Source organism: Pseudopodoces humilis, chromosome 2, assembly GCF_049639895.1.
Source record: "Pseudopodoces humilis isolate 2021_Gansu_Grassland_sample_001 chromosome 2, ASM4963989v1, whole genome shotgun sequence".
Classification (NCBI taxonomy): domain Eukaryota; kingdom Metazoa; phylum Chordata; class Aves; order Passeriformes; family Paridae; genus Pseudopodoces; species Pseudopodoces humilis.
In genome coordinates, this window is record NC_142201.1 from 23,176,110 (window position 1) to 23,197,986 (window position 21,877).

Consider the following 21,877-nt stretch of genomic DNA (forward strand, 5'->3'; position numbering starts at 1 on the left):
TGGGTTTAGAGCAGTACTGTGGATCAGATTTGCAAATCAGGGGAAATGCAATTTAGCCTTTGAACACTATTGCTCCTTTTTAGGGCTTTACCTGTGAAATTTTGTCTTTAAGGGACACACAGTTATCTAAGGCATACTATTATGTAATGGAGAACAAATACGTGGTCATAGGAGCTCAGTTCACAGGAACTCTAATGGCTTAATAGTTACCTTACTCCCTAATGTTGGGAGTCTCTGTCTTGGAATTTGTTTCACTCCCCAGGAGTAAGGTTCCTAACCTACATTTTTTTTTTTTTTATGTCCTTGATGCTTGGTAAAGTGCCTATTATCACCCCATTTAATTAGTTAAATAGTCTCCAGTGTTATTCTAAGGAGTTATATTGCTCCATGCAAAAATGAAGTGGTTACCTGGGAAGTGACAGCAGGTAAAATAAAATTGCAGGAAGAAGGTGCTAAGGGCTGAGGCAGAGAGAACTGAGGAGTGAGTATGAAGAAGTGCCTGGGGAGTAAGAAATGGAGGAGGTTAGGAACCAAAAGGTTGATGGTGAACCAGGTCACTTAGGGATTATAGAATATGTCCAACGTTGAAACAGACAAAGAGGAGTAGAGAAGTGGAGAGAAATATTGGTGTTGGCAGGGAAGAAAAGTGAAAGACTCTAGGAATTTACTGTTGGGGGTTCATGCAAATTGGGTAATGCATATTCATTGCTGTGCAAAACAGCACATGAGGACATTTGCATAAAACCTCCAGCTTTCTGAATTTTGGACTTAAGCAGGTATCTCTCTGATGGTAAAGAAAAGAGAATAAATGATCTGAGTTAGTGGCTCTGGGACTGGGACTTGGATAATAAGAGCTAAAAGCTCAGGCAGAGCCAGCATTTTATCCTTTGCAGGTGCTAGTACACATCTTCAGAGGAAAATATCTGACCAGACAAGAGAGGAAGACACTTTTCACGAACACTAGTTCTGCTCTCCAGCTATTTAAGTACCAGTAAAAAATAGCGTGGTTTGGGAGGAGTTTGGAGATGCCTTTACAGCCCCAAGTGAATGGGGAGATTCTTGAGGCACCTCAGTCTCTCCTTCATACCCCATATTTCCTACTCTGTCACTGCAGTTACTTATCTGTGGCACGAGGCCTTGCAGTCTTGCCAACAGTGGTGCTCCTAAGCCTCTGTTTTATGAAGCTCAGCATTGTGGTTTTTTTTGGTTTTTTTTTTTTTTGGCTAACATTTAGTGTGTGGTAAAAATTATCCCCTTTTTTTGGCACAGGGCAATTTTATTTGTAGGCTTTATAATGTGCATATTGCAGTAAATTTATACTGCCTTATGTCACAGAATCACAGAAGGGGTAAGGTTGGAAGGGACCACAGTGGGTCATATGGTCCAACCCCCTGCTCAAGAGGAATCATCTCAGAGCACAGGGCACAGTGTAGTGCCAGGCAGTTCTTGAATATCTCCAGTGAGGGAGACTCCACCACCCCTCTGGGCGATTGGTTCCAGTGCACGGTCATCTGCATGTAAAGAAGTTCTTCCTCATGTTCAGGTAAAACTTGTTGCGAATCAGTTTCTGCCCATTGCCTCTCGTCCTGTTGCTCAAACCATGGAGCAGAGCCTGGCTCCATCCTCTTGACACCCTCCCTTAAGATACTAACAGACATTGATGTGGTCCCCTCCCAGTCATCACATCTTCAGACTGAACGGGCCCAGCTCTCTCAATCTATCTATGCAAGGGAGATGCCTCAGTACCCTTCTGACATGTCACTAGGCACCACTGAAAAGAGCTTGTCATCCTTATGCCCTCCCTTCAGGTATTTACCCACATGGATGAGATTCCCGTGAACCTTTGCTTCTCCAGGTTGAAGAATTCCAACTCTCACGGTTTTTCCTTATATGTGAGGTGCTCTAATTTTTTTATATAAGCAAATATATTTGCTTAATTATCTTAGTGGCCTTTTGCTAGAGTCTTCCATGTCTCTTTTGTATTGAGAAATTTAGAAAAGGACACAGCACTGCAGGTGTGACCTCACCTGTGCTGAGTAGTGAGGAAGGATCACCTCCCTTGAGCTATGGGCAACACTATTCCTAATTGCTGTTCAGGAAACCTTTTGCTTTCTGTGCAGCCAAAGCACATGGCTCACTCATGTGCAACAAGGTATTTACTAGAACCCCCAGATCCTTTTCTGCAAAGCTCCTTTCCAGCTGGGTAGCCCTCAGCATCTTGGGGTTGTTCTTTTGCACTTGGCCATGTTGAGCTTCATGAGGTTCTTGTGTGCCCATTTCTCCAACCTGTTGAGGTCCCTCAGGATGGCAGCACAACCCTCTTACATATCAGCCACTCCTCACATTAAATACCATCAGTGAACTTCTCCCCATCCACCAGATTTTAATGGGGATGAGAAACAGAACCCATTACTGATCCCTGGGGTACAGTGCTGGTTCCTGGCATCCTCCTTGTCTGCTTGCCACTCATCACCAGCCTCTGGGCCCAGCCATTGGGCCATTTTCCACTCCATCTCAGTGGTGGAAAAGCTTATCTCCTGTTTCTCTTCAGCAAGCATCATATCAGAACAGGTTGTGAATAGATGTTCACAATGTAGCTTTGCCAATATTTTCAAGATTTCCTCACAAGTATAAGGCACAGCCTAGAAGAAATACAGAAATTGGTATCTTAAAGTATTGGTGATGGCCAGAGTCTGAGTCCAATGTGCAGTGGGAAGTGGAGCAAGAATACTGCATGAATGGGAATACATAAAGTGTGGAGAATCTCTGAAGTCCTTTGAAAATGAGGGCAAGGATCTCGATGAGAAAAGAAAGAGCCAGGGGAATCTAAAAGGTGGGACTTTTAGATTAAAGCTTGAGACAGGAAAATATTCTTTGCAATAGCATTCTCAACAGTCAAAGGGTAAGATATCCAGCAGGGGATGTCAGAGAGAGGTAGAAATATTGCAATTTGAGCAGAATGCCAGGAAAAGAGAGACAGTCATGCTTTATGAATACAAAAAAGGTAACAAATTTTGTGTTTTGGCAAGAAGGTTATTCAGAGATAAGATCTGGAAGGAGAAAATTAATGTCCGAGATGTTTCCTGGTGTTCTTTCTAAAGGTACTGAATAAATAGTTAAGAGTACAAAAGGAGAAGCAAGACAAATGATATTTTATAAGCAGATATTTTTAATATCTGCCTTTACTGTGGCCTTTTCTGCACAATGAGTCATGACACTGTCTAATTTTTTTAATTTATATGAATTGGCAAAGACTACACTGGAAAAAATGGGAATATTTATTTAGCTATATATATATACACTAATTTTATTCATAGGCTCTACAATAATTCATTAGGTATTATGTTATTTCTTGACATAGTCATATGTATGTTATTTGTAACTCTGCAATTGAAATACTTCTGCTTAGAGGCAATTTGGTGTAATTATTCTACAGATGTTTCTCCTGTTAGGCACAGTTCTGAATATATGGCAGGTGTATTTTAAAATGCTCCTGCTAAAACATTAGTGAATGAGGCAAATTCCAACACAAGAGAGTTACCTGTCCAAAAGCAGGTTATTGGAATTGTCAGTGACCTGAATACCTTAGTCTTGGTGACATGCATCAAGGAATCCCAGCAGGAGATATTTCACTGGCAGCAGGAAGCACTGATATTGGAGCATGGTATTTCTGATGTTATAAATCCAAACCTTTGGTAACCCAAAAAGCTGTGTATGGTTACTAAACTGAAAATACATTTAAAGCCTTCTTCCTTTAATACAACTACTACCACTTTTCAGAGATTATGCAGTAGCTTCATAACTAAGCATGTTCCTTTTTCTTCAAATAAAAAAGACATATGTGTATATTTTGATATATGTTGCAAGTTCTCAGTGGAAAGCAGAGCTAATTGGATTTGGAAATAAACCTGTTATGGCTTCCCCACTTGGAGTTTGCTGAATTTTCTCTTGTTACTGCAAGAAAAGAAAGCCAGCATTAGAAATCTGAGGAGAGCAAGATCTTTTTATTTTTATAGAAATTTGCTACAATATTTTCCTGGTTTTCTATGATTTGAAACTTGGGGTTTTCTTTGCGTTTAATGGATTCTTCAGTACTATGGTCTTTTCTAGTAAGTTGCCTCCTGTGTACTGAATCCATATTGATTTTCTTTTTATTGCAATGATTCCTTTCCTGTTTATTTATTTATTTATTTATTACTTGGGTTTATGCCAAATTACTATCTTTTCCCTTGGCTGACTTCCAGTTCAGGTCTCATTTATCTCTAGGTCTGTTCTGTTCTGAAAAATTCTTTTATTTCCTTCACAGCTTTTGTTCCCCTGTGCTCATCCTCGTCTCTCCTGTTGGTTACACTTACATTATTCAATTTGCTTTAACATACATTCGAAAATGCATACAGTTCTGTTATTTAGTTGGGCTCTATATTCACATTCTAAAAGCATTTTTTGTTCCTTATACAGCCTTTCACTCATTTCTGACCAGTTTCTCAGGATAGACATTGCTACATTCTTTGATGGGAAAGTATCTCTAGAGACTGGCGCAGCCATAGAAGAGCTCACTTAAAACAGTTCTTTGCAGGAATTGAAAAATATGTTTTAGACTTTTTCATAATATGATAATCTACCCTCCCCTACTGTGCTATAATTTTTACCTTTATTAATAGATTAGATTATTTTAGTAAACGTAGATAAGTGTGCCAATTTCTACTACTGACTGAAAACAGGTTTACTTCTATGATGATGGCTGTGATCAGACCCCTCTGACAGTGCTGGCACACACAGTTGTTGGATTAGTTAGGCACAAAGAAATATTTGGGATCTAAGTCTTAACAGGTGGTTTCTTCCTTTGTGAAATTGTTTACACATGTGTTAATGGAAGGAGATTTGGGGGTGGAGGCTACCCTGAAATCAGGGGAACTGAATTTTACTCTGATACTTGTGATTTATAGAAAGGTGTTTAGTAGCTGCAGAAGGTGGGGGCTGGGAGGTACTGCCTGTGGTTTATCATATGATTTCACATAGTGCAGGAAAGAAGGAATAAACTGAGATACAGGCACCTACTTCTTCCATTTCAAACACCTCTGGTTTTGCCCATTTTAGACCAATCTTGTGAAGCTGCTTTTGATGCACCAGGCAAATCCCAATCTTCTTAACTGCAATAATGAGAAGCCTTCAGGTAGGTGAAAATCCATGTACATAGTGTATGTATTAGCTTTTGTGACACTGTTTTCTTTCCTTCCTGTTTTCTTAGCTCTAGTTGATTTAGTGAGTAGTTACACACACATACATGTACATACATTCTTACATACATTGCTAAAAACTGCTGGTCATGGTAGCACAGGATACCATATCAAATGACAGCATGTCCTTCACTTGTTTCATTCCCTGTTTATTTTTAGCTACGTTTCTTACTTGAGAGCTCTTCTGTGCCTTGGTGGTAGCTGCATTTACACATTTTTGGTGACTTCTCACTGAGTTCCTTTCTGTCTCAACTGCTTATAGTACATGGCCTCTTGAGTTGGAATTTCTATAGCTATTGTCCGAAAACAAATTCAAAAGCTAGTTTTGAAGTGTAGCTGCCATTGTTTACTGCAGAAGGCACCTTCTTAAACCAGATAGTAACACAGAGCTGTGGCACTAAATATAATAGAGTTGTAGACTCTGTTAGGTAGGAAGGGACTTCAGATCAACTGGTCTAACACAGAGATCAAAAAAGAGCTAATGTCAGTAATGCTAGCTAGCAGTGTGGAAAAGAAGAAACACATGGTTGCTCAACATTCTATGCCTAGGATAAATGAAGATGGAACTCTAATAGAAGTTAATAGAAGATAATAGAAACTTCCTGTCAGATTATGGGTGAAATTCCCCTTGCATAATAAAGCAAAATATGTTATGCCAAAAAATCTTTACTGCCTACAAATGCATTCACAGGGAACTTCGTGACACTTAAAACCCTAGAAGTGTTGGTTTTGGTTAGATACAGTTTTAATTTGTGAAAAAGACTGTGGACTAAACTCAGATCATCTAAAAATACAGTTAGCTAACCATATTTAGTAAGTATTTAACACAGTTGAGTTAACTGTGTTATGAATATATATATATATATTAATCTAGTTTTCAGGAAAATAAAACATTTGAAAAGAATTCATGTGAATGTTTTCACAGAAATAAAGTTTTGAAAATGGTTGTATTGTTTTTCCTGAAGTCCTGTAAATTATTGAATACTTTGGTTTGCTACACAGCAAGAATGGTTTTCAAGTTTTGCAGATGACAGCTTAAGTCTATACTGAATTTACTTTGCCTTTGTTTTACCAGTAATTTAAAATATTATTTTATGATTGATATGTGAACAATTCCTTTCATGTTGTCTAGCCACATGTTTAGTCTTAATCTGATCTAGAGATTTTAATTCAAAGGAGCTTTTCTGCACCATTTTCTTGTCTGATATCTTGGTGTTCCAATGTCTTAGATGTTGCAGCTTCTGATTTTATTGAGGAAATGCTTCTGAAGGCTGAAATTGTTTGGGAGGAAAAAATGAAAGACCCTTTAGCTGTTTCTACTTTATCTCAAGAAGAGCCATATGAAGAGATCATCCATGATTTGCCCACAATTTCCAATAAACTGTAAGTATGTGCTGGTGTTGTTACAGATCAATTCCCTGAAGCCATATTATCCTTTGAACCATATCTGTCAACCTGTGAATCCTAACTGTGTGTGCTTGGAGATATTCAAATCCCATCTGACCATGGTCCTGGGTAACTGTCTTAACTTAACTGAGCAGGATGAAGAGACCAGGTGCCTTCTAGGAAGTCCTTTCCACCTCCAACCATTCTATGATTCTGTGTGATTTGATGGATGAAGTAACTTTCCTTTTGGAAATCTCCTGAATCATCTTTTGCGTTTGTATCTCTCATATCTTGTTGTCAATCTTAGTTTTATAATTATAGTTATTTTAATTATAGTAATATTATAATTATTATTATAATTGTCAGCAGAAATTACCTGGGGTTGCCTTAACAGAATTATTGGATGATAATACTGTAGTCTTGAACATCCTTTAATGTAGATGGGTATAGTGTAAATAAAACTATCATTGCCTATGAGAGAAACAAGGACAAATACTGAAAAGAGAAAAATCAGATATGTGATTGCAGATGAAATGAAACTGGTCAAAATTATATTAAAAAAATTATATTTAGATTTGTGCTGCTTAAAATTCAAGTGGAATAAAGTAGCATTTAGCAGTCAGGACTTAAAAATCAGCATTGAAGAGTCAATTTGTGTCTTAAATTGTAAATTTTGATACTTTTGTATTTCCTTGTGAATCTTAAAAAGAGGTTGCCATGGGTATGTGAAAAGAGATGTACAATAGGTATGAAGCACAATTGGCTGTTTTATGGTAGTACAAGATATACTGATATTTCAAATTCTTACTTCCAGATACTGTGATCCGTGGAATTTTAAAAGCTACAAATAATGTTTTTACACAGTGTGCATTTGCTGTATATTTGAAGTATATATTTGTTAGATGCATAATCTTGCAATTACTGACATTTTTTCTGTAGTAATCACTGAAGAGTGTGTGAGGAAAACAATAAATAAAACCTAGTATAGAGAGACAGATAAGGTATATATGTTTCCATTTCATAGTAGTTATAATTTATGGTTGGCAGATTGTGTTTGGATACATTAAATTTGGAAGAGGTGAGAAACTGTCATGAAATGATCAATCTGTTAAATTCAGAACTCCATGGGATACACTGATATTTAGTAAAGATTGCATATTTGATGGATGGTAAACACAGTGTGTTGTTTCTGCTTCATGATTTGTAGTCATTAATACTTGTAGCTGGGTATATTATACTAATGTTTATGAAATTACTAATTTTTCATGCTTGTTAATTCCTTATGAAATAAGCAGTCCTGTAGTCCAACCTGCTATTTCAATAACATAAATCATACTCCTGAAATTTGTGGCCTTCAACTGTCTTTTAAATAAAAAAAAAAATAATTTTGAGGCATGAAACTAAGCCTTTATTTTCTGAAATGTAACTAAAACTTTTATTTTTAATTATTGTATGTTGTAATACTAGAAGCAGATGGTAGATCACTCTTGTACCTATGTAACGATGCCTAGGAAAAGTTATTTATAAGGGTTTTAGAGACTTCAAGAACTTAGTTATTATTCTTGCATCTAGATTTTCTTGTATTTTATATTCTAGAAGTTTGTACTGCAGTGTACATATTGTACTGAATACTGGTTTTAGTGCTAACACCCATTAACCTTTGGAAGACATGACTTGCATGAATTTTAAGTGGTCTGAAAATATTTTTTCTCTACTCTTTCCTGCTTGTAATACGTAGATTTAAATAGCTAATTTTTGAGAGTTTTCCAAATAGTTACTCTTTACATGACAATAATACAGACCTGCCATGTGTGCAAACCTTCACCAGAAGTTTTGAAAAAGCAAAGTGCACTGAAGAGAAAAACATAGATAATTGACTTTTGTGTGGAATTGGATGAGTTTAGCTTCTATTGCCAGCTGTATCCCAGTGTGGGACTGCATCTGATTTGTAGTGCCTGCATGAGAATACAGCACCAGGTGAAGGCAGAGCCCTGTTCAGCTCTGTGCACTGACTTTGGCAGTGATCCTTTGCACATAGCCAGGGGGGCATTATTAGGATTGTAAGTAACCTTGAAGTAGGACCACATCAGCCTGCTCTTGGGACTTTTAGCAGTCTTAGGTTTAGCAACTTCCTCAGCCAGAGCTTTGCAGCACCTCCCTATCAGGTCTGCTATCAATGCAGGACAGTATCAGCTGGCCAGCCAGAGACTCTGAGATGGGAGCATTCTTGGAAAGCAAAATTATTGGTGTATTTTGCCCGTGCATGTCTCATACTTTTTATGGAAAACTGTTGGTTAACCATACCACATAGAGTTCCTTGCTACTTATAAATCCTTTAAACCTTAGTTTCTAGTGGCTGAAAATCAGATGTCATCTCAAAGCTAGTTATCTCAGCTCTGTAGTGTCATACTCATAATTGTGAAACCCAAAACCTTGCAGAGAGGTATTATAATAAATGATAGTAGACATTTTCTTAAAATACAATGAATTATCCTACAGAGTGGCTCCATGCTGCCTGTTAGAGAGGCAGCCTAGATGACTGGTTTAAACTCTTTTTTTCCCAATGACTAATGTTGAGAACAGAGTTTCATCCTTCATGTTCTGTTAAAAGTCTGTAGAGAGATGTGGAATATGCTAGGTTGAAGATATTTATCTGTGCTGTTCTTATCTACCAAACTAATTTTTTAGTACTGAAGAGGAGTGCACAATAGTAATCCACATGTACTGTTGCTTTATTCTTTCTTGCATCCATTCTTCATCAAATCTCCTGATGTAAGAAAGTAATCTGAGGTGAAAAGTGTTACAACTTACTAGGTGTAGTAACTTACTAGTTCCATGTAACTCTATGTTGTGTCCATACTGCTTTTTGACTGTTTCTCAGAAGAAAACAGTATTCAAAAGCAGACTCAAAAACGATGAACAAACAATTATAAATAGCATGTGATCTGTCAGCAAACCTAATTTTGCTGGTTCAAATTTAAATGACAATGTTGATTTCTGGAAGAACACTGTGAAGAGGTGAATTGAAAGTCAGTCTCTGCTCAGTTAGAAGAAACAAAATGTAATAGTATATTTGAAATATGCTGCTACCAAGCAAACCTGGCTTTCTGCATAGCACTCAGTCTCATCACTGAGATCATCTCTGAGGTGTGGGTGGCACAGGGCACAGTTGCATTTATTCCTCCTTGTCACTCCTCTTGTCTTGCTCTTTTCTTGTGTTTCATACAGGCCCTCCACAAGCTGCAACGCCTTTGAGGCCATACCTGCTCCAGCGTCATTCCTTGGTCATAATTAACCAAGTAAATTAGCTGAAGGACAGAATTTTAGTTGTGTCATGAAGTTAGTTGAAGGTTGACCATTGCAGCAAACCTAAGGTCTATGCTGGAAAGTTTTGCTAGTTTTAATTCTAATGCTACAGTCAGAAGAAAATTTATTACTCCACTGGAAAAAATACCAGTGCAGAATACATTAATGGACATAGCTTACAGTTCAGAAGATTAAATTTGCCATAGCTATTTAAAAGTGACTTTAGGCTCATGCTATGATCACAATGATCACTGTACTTCTACTCCAGTACGTGTGCCTTTAGAGCACAGATAGTGCAGTCATCTAGTGATAAATACTAAAAAAATTAAGGACTTGCACTCAAAGTAATGCTAACTTAATTATATTGTATATTTTCCAATACATGTTTAAGTAAATATTAAATATAGTAATGACATGTTTTAAAATCAACACAAGAACATGAAATAAAACAGATGTGTTCAAGACAGAAAAACAGAGATTGTTTTTTTCCTTACATTTCAATTCTTCTTTACCTTGTAACCATTTATGTAACACATGCTTTTTAATTATTCTAATGTTTAATCTATTCTGAAGTTTCTTTTAAGTAACTTTAAGAAGATTTTTAGACTGAAATTTCAGAAATTATGAACTTTACAGGTGTCAACTATCGTAGAAATTGTTTGAAGCATCTCAGAATTGCCTGTGGAAGAATTACAGAAATTTTCTCCAACAGAAGTTATATGCTCAAAGGACCCATGAAAATATTATTGCAGATTCTGCCTTGATATAATTGTCTTATTAAAGAAGGTGCCCAAGTGCTTCCAAAATTGATGATAAAACTTTCAATTATTTGTTAGCTCTTAAATTTAATATGATTTCTTTTTATTTTTCTTTTTAAATGACATGGTAGAGGATGGAAAGTTATAGAAAACCATCTTACTTTATCTAAAAAAAGTCCAATAAAAATACACAATACTTCAAATTAATTCCACACGTGAAGGCTTCTTTGCATAAAACATAAAATCTCTGTTCCTCCATATAACATTCAATATTTTTTCCAGCTGGATAGGCAGGTAGAAAGTGCTACCATGTTCAAATAATATTCCTCTAGATAGCACTTCTTCCTGTCTCCTGTGCAACATTATTTTGGTATAAGTCTTCCTTTGTGGTCAATTATTTATTAATTATCCATTAATTTTCCATTAATTTTCATAAAAGAAGACAGTTCATGCTAATCTACTTGTCTACATTAACATAAAATCTTCCCTTGCACTGTTCTATAATTGAGCTTTCAGAGGCATTGCTTGACTTAATTTTTTGACTAATAGAAATACTTTTCTAAAAACCAGTGTTTTCTGGAAACATTTTATTTTGGTATATTTTTCATTGTGTCTTCTTGAACCTGAATCATAATGAACTGTTGGGGTAATTTTAATATGTTTTTTCTTTCACAGAATCATTCACATTATTGTTTTAATATGAATTATATGTCATCCTTTCTGTCCCATGAAGTCCTATTAATATCTCGTAGATAATTTAAAGGCTATTGTTATTTGCATCAGTACACGAAATGCACCTGTTAAATTAGGTTATTATTGTCCTCTTTAGTTCAAATGCATCTATCAAAACAGTAGGCACCCATTTTCCCCCACACTTTGCTGTGATTTACAACCTAATTCTCTTTAGTGACACCTGAAAAGTTTATTTGGTTGTGAGGAGTTTATAGCTGAACTTTAAGAAGTGTTTCTAATGTGTGTTGTGTAGTTACCACAAAAGGGGTGAAATTAAATGGGAAAGTTTCAACTTGACAGCAAAAAAAAAATCCTGCATCTTCACAATTTAAAAGAAGCATCACATGAATATTAAGAAAGGTATAAGTGGCAGTGTTTTGGTTTTTAATTATTGAATTTTGCTTATCTGCAAATCTTTCTTTGTCTGAGATTAAAGAAATTTGAGCAGTTTTGGACAGTACCAAAAGGCTACTCAGAAGGAAAACTTTATATTTAATTATGTTTTGTTCAATTCTGAATCTGATAAAATGTGAATTAATATTAGTCGTATGTGTTTGTGTCACAGGTGTTTAATTTCTTCTACAGTCTAATCACTGACATGTCTTATTCTAATTGTCAAGTTCAGTTCTGCAGTTCAAACTGAAAAAAAATGGGGGTGGATCTTTTGTCCTTGTGACATTTGGTAAATTTGTCACAAAATTATCTATGGTGAATCTAAGCAGTAAATAGAAGTTTTTTCTTTTCACAAATGTTTCTCTAGATGTTTTACATTTAAATGTCTGGAGCAAAACATCTTGAGGCAAAAAAAAAAATTATATTTCATTGTAAGATGTTTAAACTAATTTTATCAATATTTGCAGACTGAGTTTCATCAAAAGAAAAGTTTTGGCTGTCTTTTATTCAGGGGGAAATTACTTTGTCTTGTTTTTGCCTAGAAGATATTTTATGGTTTATTTCTAAAATTATTTGTGTATTTCAGTTCTGTTTCCTACTAAAGCAGCTCTTATCCCGAGTTGTTATCAGTGTTAGCTATGAGTATTCATTTGAGTTAACTGTATAATCATGTTTTTTTTCATAATCAGTAATTAAACTCAAGTAATTTAGAGTAAATATGAGATTTATTTTAACTAAGTTTGGGCTTTATTCCATAGTGGAATGCACTATTCCCACATTCCCATATTGAGTCCACATTTCCTTTCAAAGAAATTGTGTACACATTTTGGCAAGGAGCTGATGTACACACCATGACATTGTCTCATTTGCATTGTCAGAATCCAGACAATTATTTTTTTAAGTTATTTGTATTCTCAACTCCTGCAGTTGATTCCTTCCTAATTCCTTGGATATACAACTCTGAAAAATCATCCAAGATTTGGGCATTGTTTATCAGAACTGTCATCTTGTCTGAACTGCTGGTAGGAAAAACAAGTTCATGTGTATAAGGATAGTTTTAACTTTTATGCGGGTGAAGAGTATTGCACATTGTTAGAGTAATTTCAGGAATCTGCTATTTGCTTGCTTATTTGTTTATTTTTACCTTAGCACAAATTCAGAGCAGCTACTGGTCATAAAATGTATCTTGGATACTGCTGGATTAAAAGTAAGCTAAAAAGTGATGAAGTTTAATTTTAATAATTACAATGGCAATATATGTATTGTTACTTTTAAACATACTATTTTTTCAAAACAGTATTGTGTAGTTTAACTGTGCTTTATTAATTCAGTTGCAAAATTGACTGTTGAATTGCGAACCTAGTGCTGTCAAAAGCAGACTCATGCATATTCTCTTTGGCTTGCTCAATTCTGCTTCAGAAAAGGCATGCATAAATGTGAATTTTAAATCAAAGTACGTTGCTTTGTGTCTTTGGGAACAGACCAGCCTGTATGAACAGTTTATTTCTCACCAATTCCTTTACAGTACCTGGACCAGGAGTTTGTGTGCCAGCCCTGGGTTGTTTCGCAGTTCTGTGCTTGTGCCACCCACGTTGTTTGTCTGTCATCAGTAGGAGTCTAATTGCTTTATTGATTCTCTTTGTAGCAATCCCCTGGCTTTACCGATTGCCAAGCAAGACAGTTTGCTGGAGAAAGATACCATGTTCAAAGATGCAGCTAAAGGCTTATGTAAGCAGCAATCTCAAGACAGTGCATCTGAAAATATCACTGTGAACACCACAACCAAACTTGAGCAGGTAACAGTATGCAGTGTCTTGAAATTTTCATTAGTGCTTAGGTCTGTAAGCTTAATGAAGCTGAAGACCATAGTATTTTTTTCCCTCACCATACAGCAATATCATCTGCACTGTGGAGCCTTGTCACCTTGATCACTCCCTGCATTCTGTCTGGCCCCGCAGAGTTTCCTCTGCAAATTGAGCAGCTGCTTCCTGGCAGCTTCTGGTGGCAGGTCAGGGGCTGTGGGGAGGGCTCAGAGCCCCTCAAACTCTATTCATGGATCACAACAGGGGAGGGACAACTGCTGGTGCTGCCCAGAGCGTGCACTTGTCTCAAACTTCAAGTTACAAAGGAAACACAACCTGGGAGACTGAAAAAACAATGTCTAAGGAAAATGAAGTTACAAAGTAAGTGACTGTAATGCAAAGCTAGGAATTGCCAGATTTACAGCTGCAGTGCTAACGCCTTTCTTGTGATAATGTATTAGATTATCAGCACTGATTATTTGGATACACTTTACAGTTTTCTCTACAGGAGGACAATCTTATTCAGTATATAGGAGAGATGCAGAAAGGGGCAATTATGTATTGCTTATAAATCTAGTACCTCCTGGGTTTGAATGTGTAGGACTTAATTTTTTTTTAGGTTTTTCTTTGTGTTTGATTTGGTTTGGTTTTTGTTTTGTTTGGATTTTTTTTTTTTTTTTTTGTGATATGAAAGGGTTTATTTTCTGTTTCATGTATTTGGGAAACATATTCCAGAAATATTTCGCCATTTGAGAAAAAGCTAATTTAGAATCGAAGGAATGGGTGAGGGGAGTATTTCCATTAAAAATAATTTACTGTGAATTTGAAGCATAACAAAAGGAGCAAGATATTGGCTTGATTTAAGCCACATTTGGTTCAAAAAGTCTGCATCTCTCTCTTGGCAGAAAAACGCATGCTCCACTGGTTTTTATTTGGATGTGTTTCAGAGGAATGGCTTGATCATAGGAGATCAATCAGTGCATCCATATGTAAATTATATGAGTCAGTCTGTGAAAGAACTTCAGCTTTGGAATCATGTGGAGTGCTGGGTTCCAGTCAGAGGATACCACAACATGTTTTGCACTTGGCTTACATCTTGTTTCCATGTTGTGCATTTTCTGATGTTGCTGACTGATGTGATTTGATGGAAACTGCCATTCCCAGGGACAAGCACTGCTGGTCAGAGAAGTGAATGTTTGCAACCCTTTAAGTAGAAATCCTCCTATAATTGAAGGAAAAGAGAGGGGAGTATTTAGCTTATGGTCTTGCCAAGATTACTGCTTGCTTCTAGATGTTCAACAGAAGCGTGTACAAGAACACAGATACTTCTTCCTGCCTGATTCTTTTTTAATGTAAGCCTAGCCAAAATTATTCAGGTTTTCATTAGCTCTAAGCTAAACTTTTGCTTTATAGTTTGTGCACTGAAACATACACAGAAACTGATAAGAACAGCTTAACTTCCAGGTGAAAATGAGCAAACAGAAGTCTTTATGCAGGTAATTTCATTCTCCACCATGACTTTAAGTCTCCTCAGGGTCCCAGGGCAGATAGGGCAGATTTTGAAAAGCACTCCGGTTGCTTCATCATACTGCAGTGGAGCTTCCCACAATAATTACAATTCAAAGATAAGAATGTGAACTTAAAGGTGAATCTCTTTTAGCTCTTTTATTTGAGTAATTCTGCAGGAAACAGTCTGAAATTCTGCTCTAAATAAGCTACAAGTGTGTATTCTATGATTTTTTAGAAACAGGGAAAACTAGAAAATATTTGTAGTTGCTGAATTTGGAGTGTTGCTTCCTAGCATGGAAGGATAGGGAGAGTCCCATCTGAGAAATTATCATTAACAGGGGATAGGCTAGAAATGGCACTATTGTAGTGGGTTTTTAAATTATTGGTTGCATTAGAGAAGAATTAATACTACTTTTCAGTTGGCAAGGGCTTAATGAGCTCTAGCTCTTATTTAGGAAAGAGAGTAAACTACTTTAATCACTTCAGGAAACAGCTAAATTTTAAGAAAGTAAAGAGTCCCTAGATTTTGTCAAATTAAAATATGTAATGTTTTTTCTTTTGATGTAGTTGTGATGTTGGAAGTAGAGGGATTATATTCTCTACTACTTGCCATGCATTATGAACTGTAGGCATATATGTATCATATCTGTATTTGTCTAAAATAATATTTAGACCTTAGCTTTCAAAGATTAAATTTATCCATTCAACACTTTGTTATTATTATTACTATTAGTAATAATAATAATAATAGTTTATTATTAATTTATTTTAATTTTTTTGTTTTTTAATTTCACAACTTGGGAAGTAAAGTATAAAATAAATAAATAAAAAAAATATTATATATATATATATATATATATTAATTGTTTTTTAAAAAAAGTTTTTATTTTTTCCTGAAACCAAAGGAAATCTTTGAATAACCCCTTTCTGCTGTTCCTGCCTTTTGGGTATCCTAATTCTAATGAGTTTCTAATGACTTGTCTTTTATTCTTACCAGTTGCATTCAAGCTACACTCAAAGTAATCATGTTCTGTTTAATTCTTCAATAGGTTATGTGGAGTCGTTACTTGGATTTTATGTTCATATATTATTAAAATATATCAGGATGATATTTCTTATGTCTTATGTCAAAAATGTCACCCATTCTTAGGCAATATGGCATGCAGATTGGGCCTTTATTGGGGGATCAAAAAGAAAAATTTCATCCTAGCACATTTCAGACATGCATTTTTAATAGAAAAAGCCTCTAACTTTTTTTGTTTGGAAAGAAATAACTGTTCAAATTTATATATTGCTTCAGGTTTTTTAATTGCAAAAATTATGAAAAAGAACCTTAAGAAAATATTATTTCTCATAAAGATTTTTATGACTTGAAGTATAGAAGACAGGATGAAGTGACTACTTCAGTAAAGAATTTTGGACCTCTGTTGGCTTGTATTAGCTTTTGTTTTTTTTCCTGGGTAAAAGGTGTTCTTTGATCATCAGTAATGTCAAGATCTGTGCTGCCAAACAAAGAAAGAAGTATGAATAATTTCCAGCATTTTATCATATTCTTAATTTCTCTTCCTTTCATCTGGAAAAGATATTTTTTGATATCAGATTGAAATTAATGCCTTGGAATTGAATTACATGCTCCATGGTGCAAATAAATATAAATTAAATATTTTTTTCTCTTAATTAAGTGTTTTTAAAAAAAATAAAATTGCCTTTTTGTTCTTGTTTATGTTGGCCACATGAACTGTGTGATAGAGTATCCCCTGACGACCTTTTGATTGTTCCAGTATCAGTTATGACACAGACAAGGCTCAGCTTGTGCATAACATAATATTACACATAAGAGGTGGGAGTATATATATTTTAGTGACACAAATATAAATATATATATATGTAAAGCTAAATATATATAACTATAATACATATATAAAGACTATTATATGAGCAAATTCTGTATGTTGTTAAGTGTATGTAATTTAATAGAGTAAATAGAAATCTTCATTGTAAGCATTGCAAAAATGTAAAAACTAATCAATCCCAGAGGCATAGCTATATTGGAAGTTATGCTGTATGGCTATTTTACTTTTATGTCTTACAACATGTACATCATGCAGTTAGAATGATAGCCAGATAAATACTTTGAGTTAAAAAACGCATCTCTATGCTCAGAAAAGTAGATGAGAATGGAAGTTTAGAGTGCCCATAAATAAGATATTAATAACGGTACTTAACATTTACTGTTATGTGAGTTTAAGGGATTTAGAGTTTCTTATTTCTATGTGATTATTTGCTTGTTGAACTATGAAATTTGATGCATTGAGTCAGATAGGAAATGCTGAAACACCAAATCCTAAACTTTGTAGAAAAAAAGTGTTGAAAAGATTTTGATTTCCATACTTGGAGTTTTACTGAGCACTTCATACTTCTAACCATACCTACAGAATGAGCATTTTTGGCCATGCCTAGATTATGAAATAAATGCAAGCCAGTGCCTGTTTGCTGGCCTAGGGATGTGTGGAATGAGTCCTTAATCATCTGTGAGGCAAAATTTTTCTCTGTCCAGAGCTGGGGCCATGTCCAAATGACCTATGGGAAATTATTTTTGTCATGTAACCTGAATGATGTCTAGTTTTCATCTGCATCAGTGCTAGCTGATAGGAACAAAGAATGTATAATGAAGTGGGATAAAAGGTTCAGAAAATATGGAAAATCCCAGAGCAGTTCTTTTATCTAAACCTTGATTTTATTTACAAATACATAGCAGAGGTTTAATCTTCATAGAGATAGATTAGAAGAAGCTCATTCTATTGCACAGATGTTCTGAGTTTTGATAGCACACAAGGGAGTGCAGTGAAGGTCGATGCCTGTTTTGTTCCTGCATGCCAGGTGAGCACACTACTAAGGATAGGACACCACAAACTTGGCTCTTTGCTCTCTCTCTACAAGACATTTAAAAGTGTTCTTGGAATTCTTTTGTTAATTTTTTTTCCTGTTCCAATGTACATCATCAAAGACAAATGCCAAAATGTAATTTAATTTTTTGTTTTGCCAAGTGTAATTCTTATTTTCTAGTCAGCTGTACCTCCAGCTGCCATGATTAAAAACAAAAAAAGCAAGAACTGCCATCTTCTGTGTGACAGAGGAATATTCATTCACCTCAGTGGGGTGAGGAACAAACCTCTGCCATAAGTAGAAATACACCTGTAAGGCACAGGTAGTGAAATCAGAGTATCAGGTTTTCTGAACTCAAATGAACCTATGGCAACTGAGTTTCAGCTTAGAAGTTCTGTGTCAGATTCCCAGTACTAAACATAAGTACCCATAGTCTCTGGGCTCTTCCCTATGAGAGAAACATGCTCCTCCAGTATCTTCCAGTCTTCATCTGCCACTGATCTCCTGTCACTGACAAAACTAAAGGTGCTAGGGTGTTCACCAAGAAAGGGCAGTGTCTGCTTTTCTTCTGAGCCTTCATTTTCAGAAGAACAATAGAAGAAAGAAGTTTCATCTTGATTGTCCATTCTCAAAATAGACCCTGAGCTATTATTATAAACTCTGAACAAACCACTTAATTCTATTGCCATTCATGTGAGAATTTTCTGGTTTTGGGTATTTTGCTGACATAAAAAATGAATCAAACTACATTTTAAGTGTAGATCATTATTTATAAGCACACTGCTTAATGTGTCAGTGTTTATTTTGTCTTTAATCAGATTTCCATTATCACTGATTCTTTCTTCTCTCTCCTATCTCAGTCTTTTCTGGATCTTTTCTGTTTCATTACATTTCACCCTAATCTCAAAAGTGTTAAACAATTTCACTCACCAGTTTTGGCTAAAATGGACTCTTCTGATTGGCTTCTGGTTTCCATAACAACACATTCCCAATTTCTTAGTAACTTCTATTCTTCAAGACAATTCCAGTACAGTTTCAAATCCCATATGATAAATAGTGGTCTGAGACCTTCATTAAACACTGCACAAAATACTTTACAAGTCCACTAACTAATTTCTTGATTTTTTCTGCTTTAAATGTTGAATAAAGAGAACAGGAAAATTGCATTTGATTCAAGAATCTTTATGAGTTTAAGGATAGCAAATGGCACTCTGGTATGTTCTTAAAAGTCATTCAGACTCATGCAGTTATACACCTTTACATTGTTAATAATTTTTATATTCTTCCCTTGATTAAGATTAATGATGTGGATTTATTTGGGAGTGACAGCTTTCCTAATGCATTTTTTTCCCATAAATTCTAGTGGTCTTGGATTCTACTGTAAATTAGAACATTATGATATAGAACGATTCATTATGAAGTTACTTTATTTCTCTAATGTGTGTTTTCTAGATCAAGCTAATGCCTCCAGCTCCAAACGATGACCTGGCTTCTCTGAGTGAGCTAACAGACAGCAGCCTGCTTTACGAGATTCAGAAGCGTTTCAACAACAATCAGATATATGTGAGTTGCTATTCACCTATCAAAAATAAGCTTTTAAAAAAGACCAAAGAGAGGAAAAATAGGATTACTCATTACTACTGGACAGTAACCTGCCTTGAACTCATGATTAGTTTTAAATGGATGAGGGCGTGTGCACGTGTGTGTGTGTAAGCACTGCAATTCCTCAAGTTTGTATAGGAAAAGGAGAAATACAAAATTGAATATCACTTCAGACAGGTTTGAATACAATTTATGTGTGTTTTTTTTCATGGAGGAAGTAAGTTGGTAAACATTCATGAACACACTTGTCATGAATGAATGTTTTAAGGTTGCTCAGATCACGGTGTGGTTGGGGCAGGGGTGCACCACCATTTGTGATCTTCCTTCTCAAACCACCAAAAGAGCCTTCCTGTCACGGAAGGACACAAAATTATTCACACTACTACCTTCAGTGTTAGAACAAACACTCGTCACTTTACTTTCTGACTCCAGTATTTATAGATTCTCAACAATGACCAGGGATCGGATAATTAAGTTGCCACCTTCCCAATCACACTGACCATGCAAAACGTCCATCAAAAAACGTCTCTCAGAAGGAATGTGATAAACAACTTATATTTATAGAGCTTTCATGGGAAAGCAACCAAAACTATGAAAACATTATCAGAAGGCTTAATTTTCAGGGTGACACCTGCCATTTTCAATGCTATGTTAATTTATTAGAGCACGATTACTGGAAATGTAAAAGAAATTTAGATTTTAAAAGCTTAGAATTCTGCATGGGAGATTTAATTATTCATTTCTTCCAGCAACACAGAAATATTTATATTGTCATGTTAATCAGCTAGATAGCAAAAGAATTGTTTTTTTATCCCTGTCCATATCTTACCCATAACTTATTACTAATAAGTACTAAATACTTACTGAACAGCTGAGTGGAATGTAAATGTGAAACATGCATATTTTTAAATTTATAAGTTGATTACATTATTTAGACTAAAGGAGTATAGGAAACTGTTATTTTGCTGTCAATCCTTTTGAAATTATGGGAACTTCAGTTTTAGGTATTATGGCATTCAGTGGTAAAAAAAAAATCTGGGGTTTGGAATCACAGATCAAATGTTAAAAAATACTTATTATGTGAGTATTTATTTTTCTTTATCTCACTTTCAAAGATACCAGATAACTTAAACTGAATTCATGAAGATCCATAGAGGAAGTTTTCATTTTAAGATACTGAAGATTTCATCTGTAAGGATCTTCTCTTTTGGAATTCTCTTAGCTTAATAGAATTTGTAGGCAGCAATTGCCAGTATTGTTCTCAGCAGCAGCCACTGTGCTTTGGTAAAGTGTCAGCACCAGTGCTGAAGGTGCTTTCATCTTGACTTGGTTCTTAGACTAAGGAAAAGTTCTTGGGCTCCAATTCCAAGCCAAAGTTCTCATTAACACTAGTTGACAAGTGTTTTTCCTGCTTCATGTTCTTTTGAAGCTCTATAAAGTTTCATTCCACTGGAAAACCCAACAGTGAAGTCAGGGTAAGTGAGAGAAGGGAAATAAATTCATGCATTTTAGAAGAAAACCAGTACATTTACTACAAAAGACAGTATTTTCCACCTCCCCAAATCAAAATGCTTCATCTTGAAAAAGACAACACGACTGGAACTGTTCACATGATGCATTGCTATCTGACCTCTTCAGAGACAGAAGTCTGGCAATTTTTGCATTCTAAGAGTGTGATATAGCAGCAGCTATTTATGTGAGTGAAAAGTATAGCAGCAAGAGTGACCTACAATCTTACACTTAAGTGAATAGAATTGTAGAATGGTCATGTCCAGCCTCTCATCCATCAATAGCCCCAAATATGAAATAGTAAAACGTTGCAAACATGCAATCATTAGATGGTTTACTTTTTCTTATATGGTCAGGATATTTTTTCCACATGCATGCTCAAATATTCCTATACACATACACTTGCATAAAGACATATATGTATCAATTTCTCCATCTCACCCCATAAGCAACATATTTCAATGTATCAGCTCTGGATAACCAGTACAGCATTTCTAAATTATGTCATCTAGTCCAAAAAAAATCAATTGAGGAGCTTGTTTATGTGGTAGGCATGCCAGGACTCGATGATTCTTGTGGGTCCCTTTCTACTTGAGCAGCTTCTGTGGTTCTGTGACATTTTTTAGTTTAGCAAGTGGTAAGTTACAAATTAACTTTCAAATAATCTACCAATAATATATGTAGTGCAGTTTTTCTCTGCATAATTTTCAGTTATAAAGAATTCAGTTTTATTACAAAAATACTAATTAATTCTGTT

At 35.4% G+C, this 21,877-nt stretch overlaps 1 protein-coding gene across 1 annotated transcript in view; it reads left to right on the forward strand.

Moving 5' to 3' along the window:
- Positions 1 to 21,877, forward strand: part of MYO16 (myosin XVI) — a 262,514-nt gene that overhangs the window by 74,964 nt on the left and 165,673 nt on the right. The window contains exons 7-10 of the mRNA XM_005516607.2: positions 5,098 to 5,173; positions 6,467 to 6,620; positions 13,458 to 13,608; positions 19,462 to 19,572. Coding sequence (XP_005516664.2) covers positions 5,098 to 5,173; positions 6,467 to 6,620; positions 13,458 to 13,608; positions 19,462 to 19,572 — 492 coding nt within the window. The remainder of the gene's footprint in view (positions 1 to 5,097; positions 5,174 to 6,466; positions 6,621 to 13,457; positions 13,609 to 19,461; positions 19,573 to 21,877) is intronic.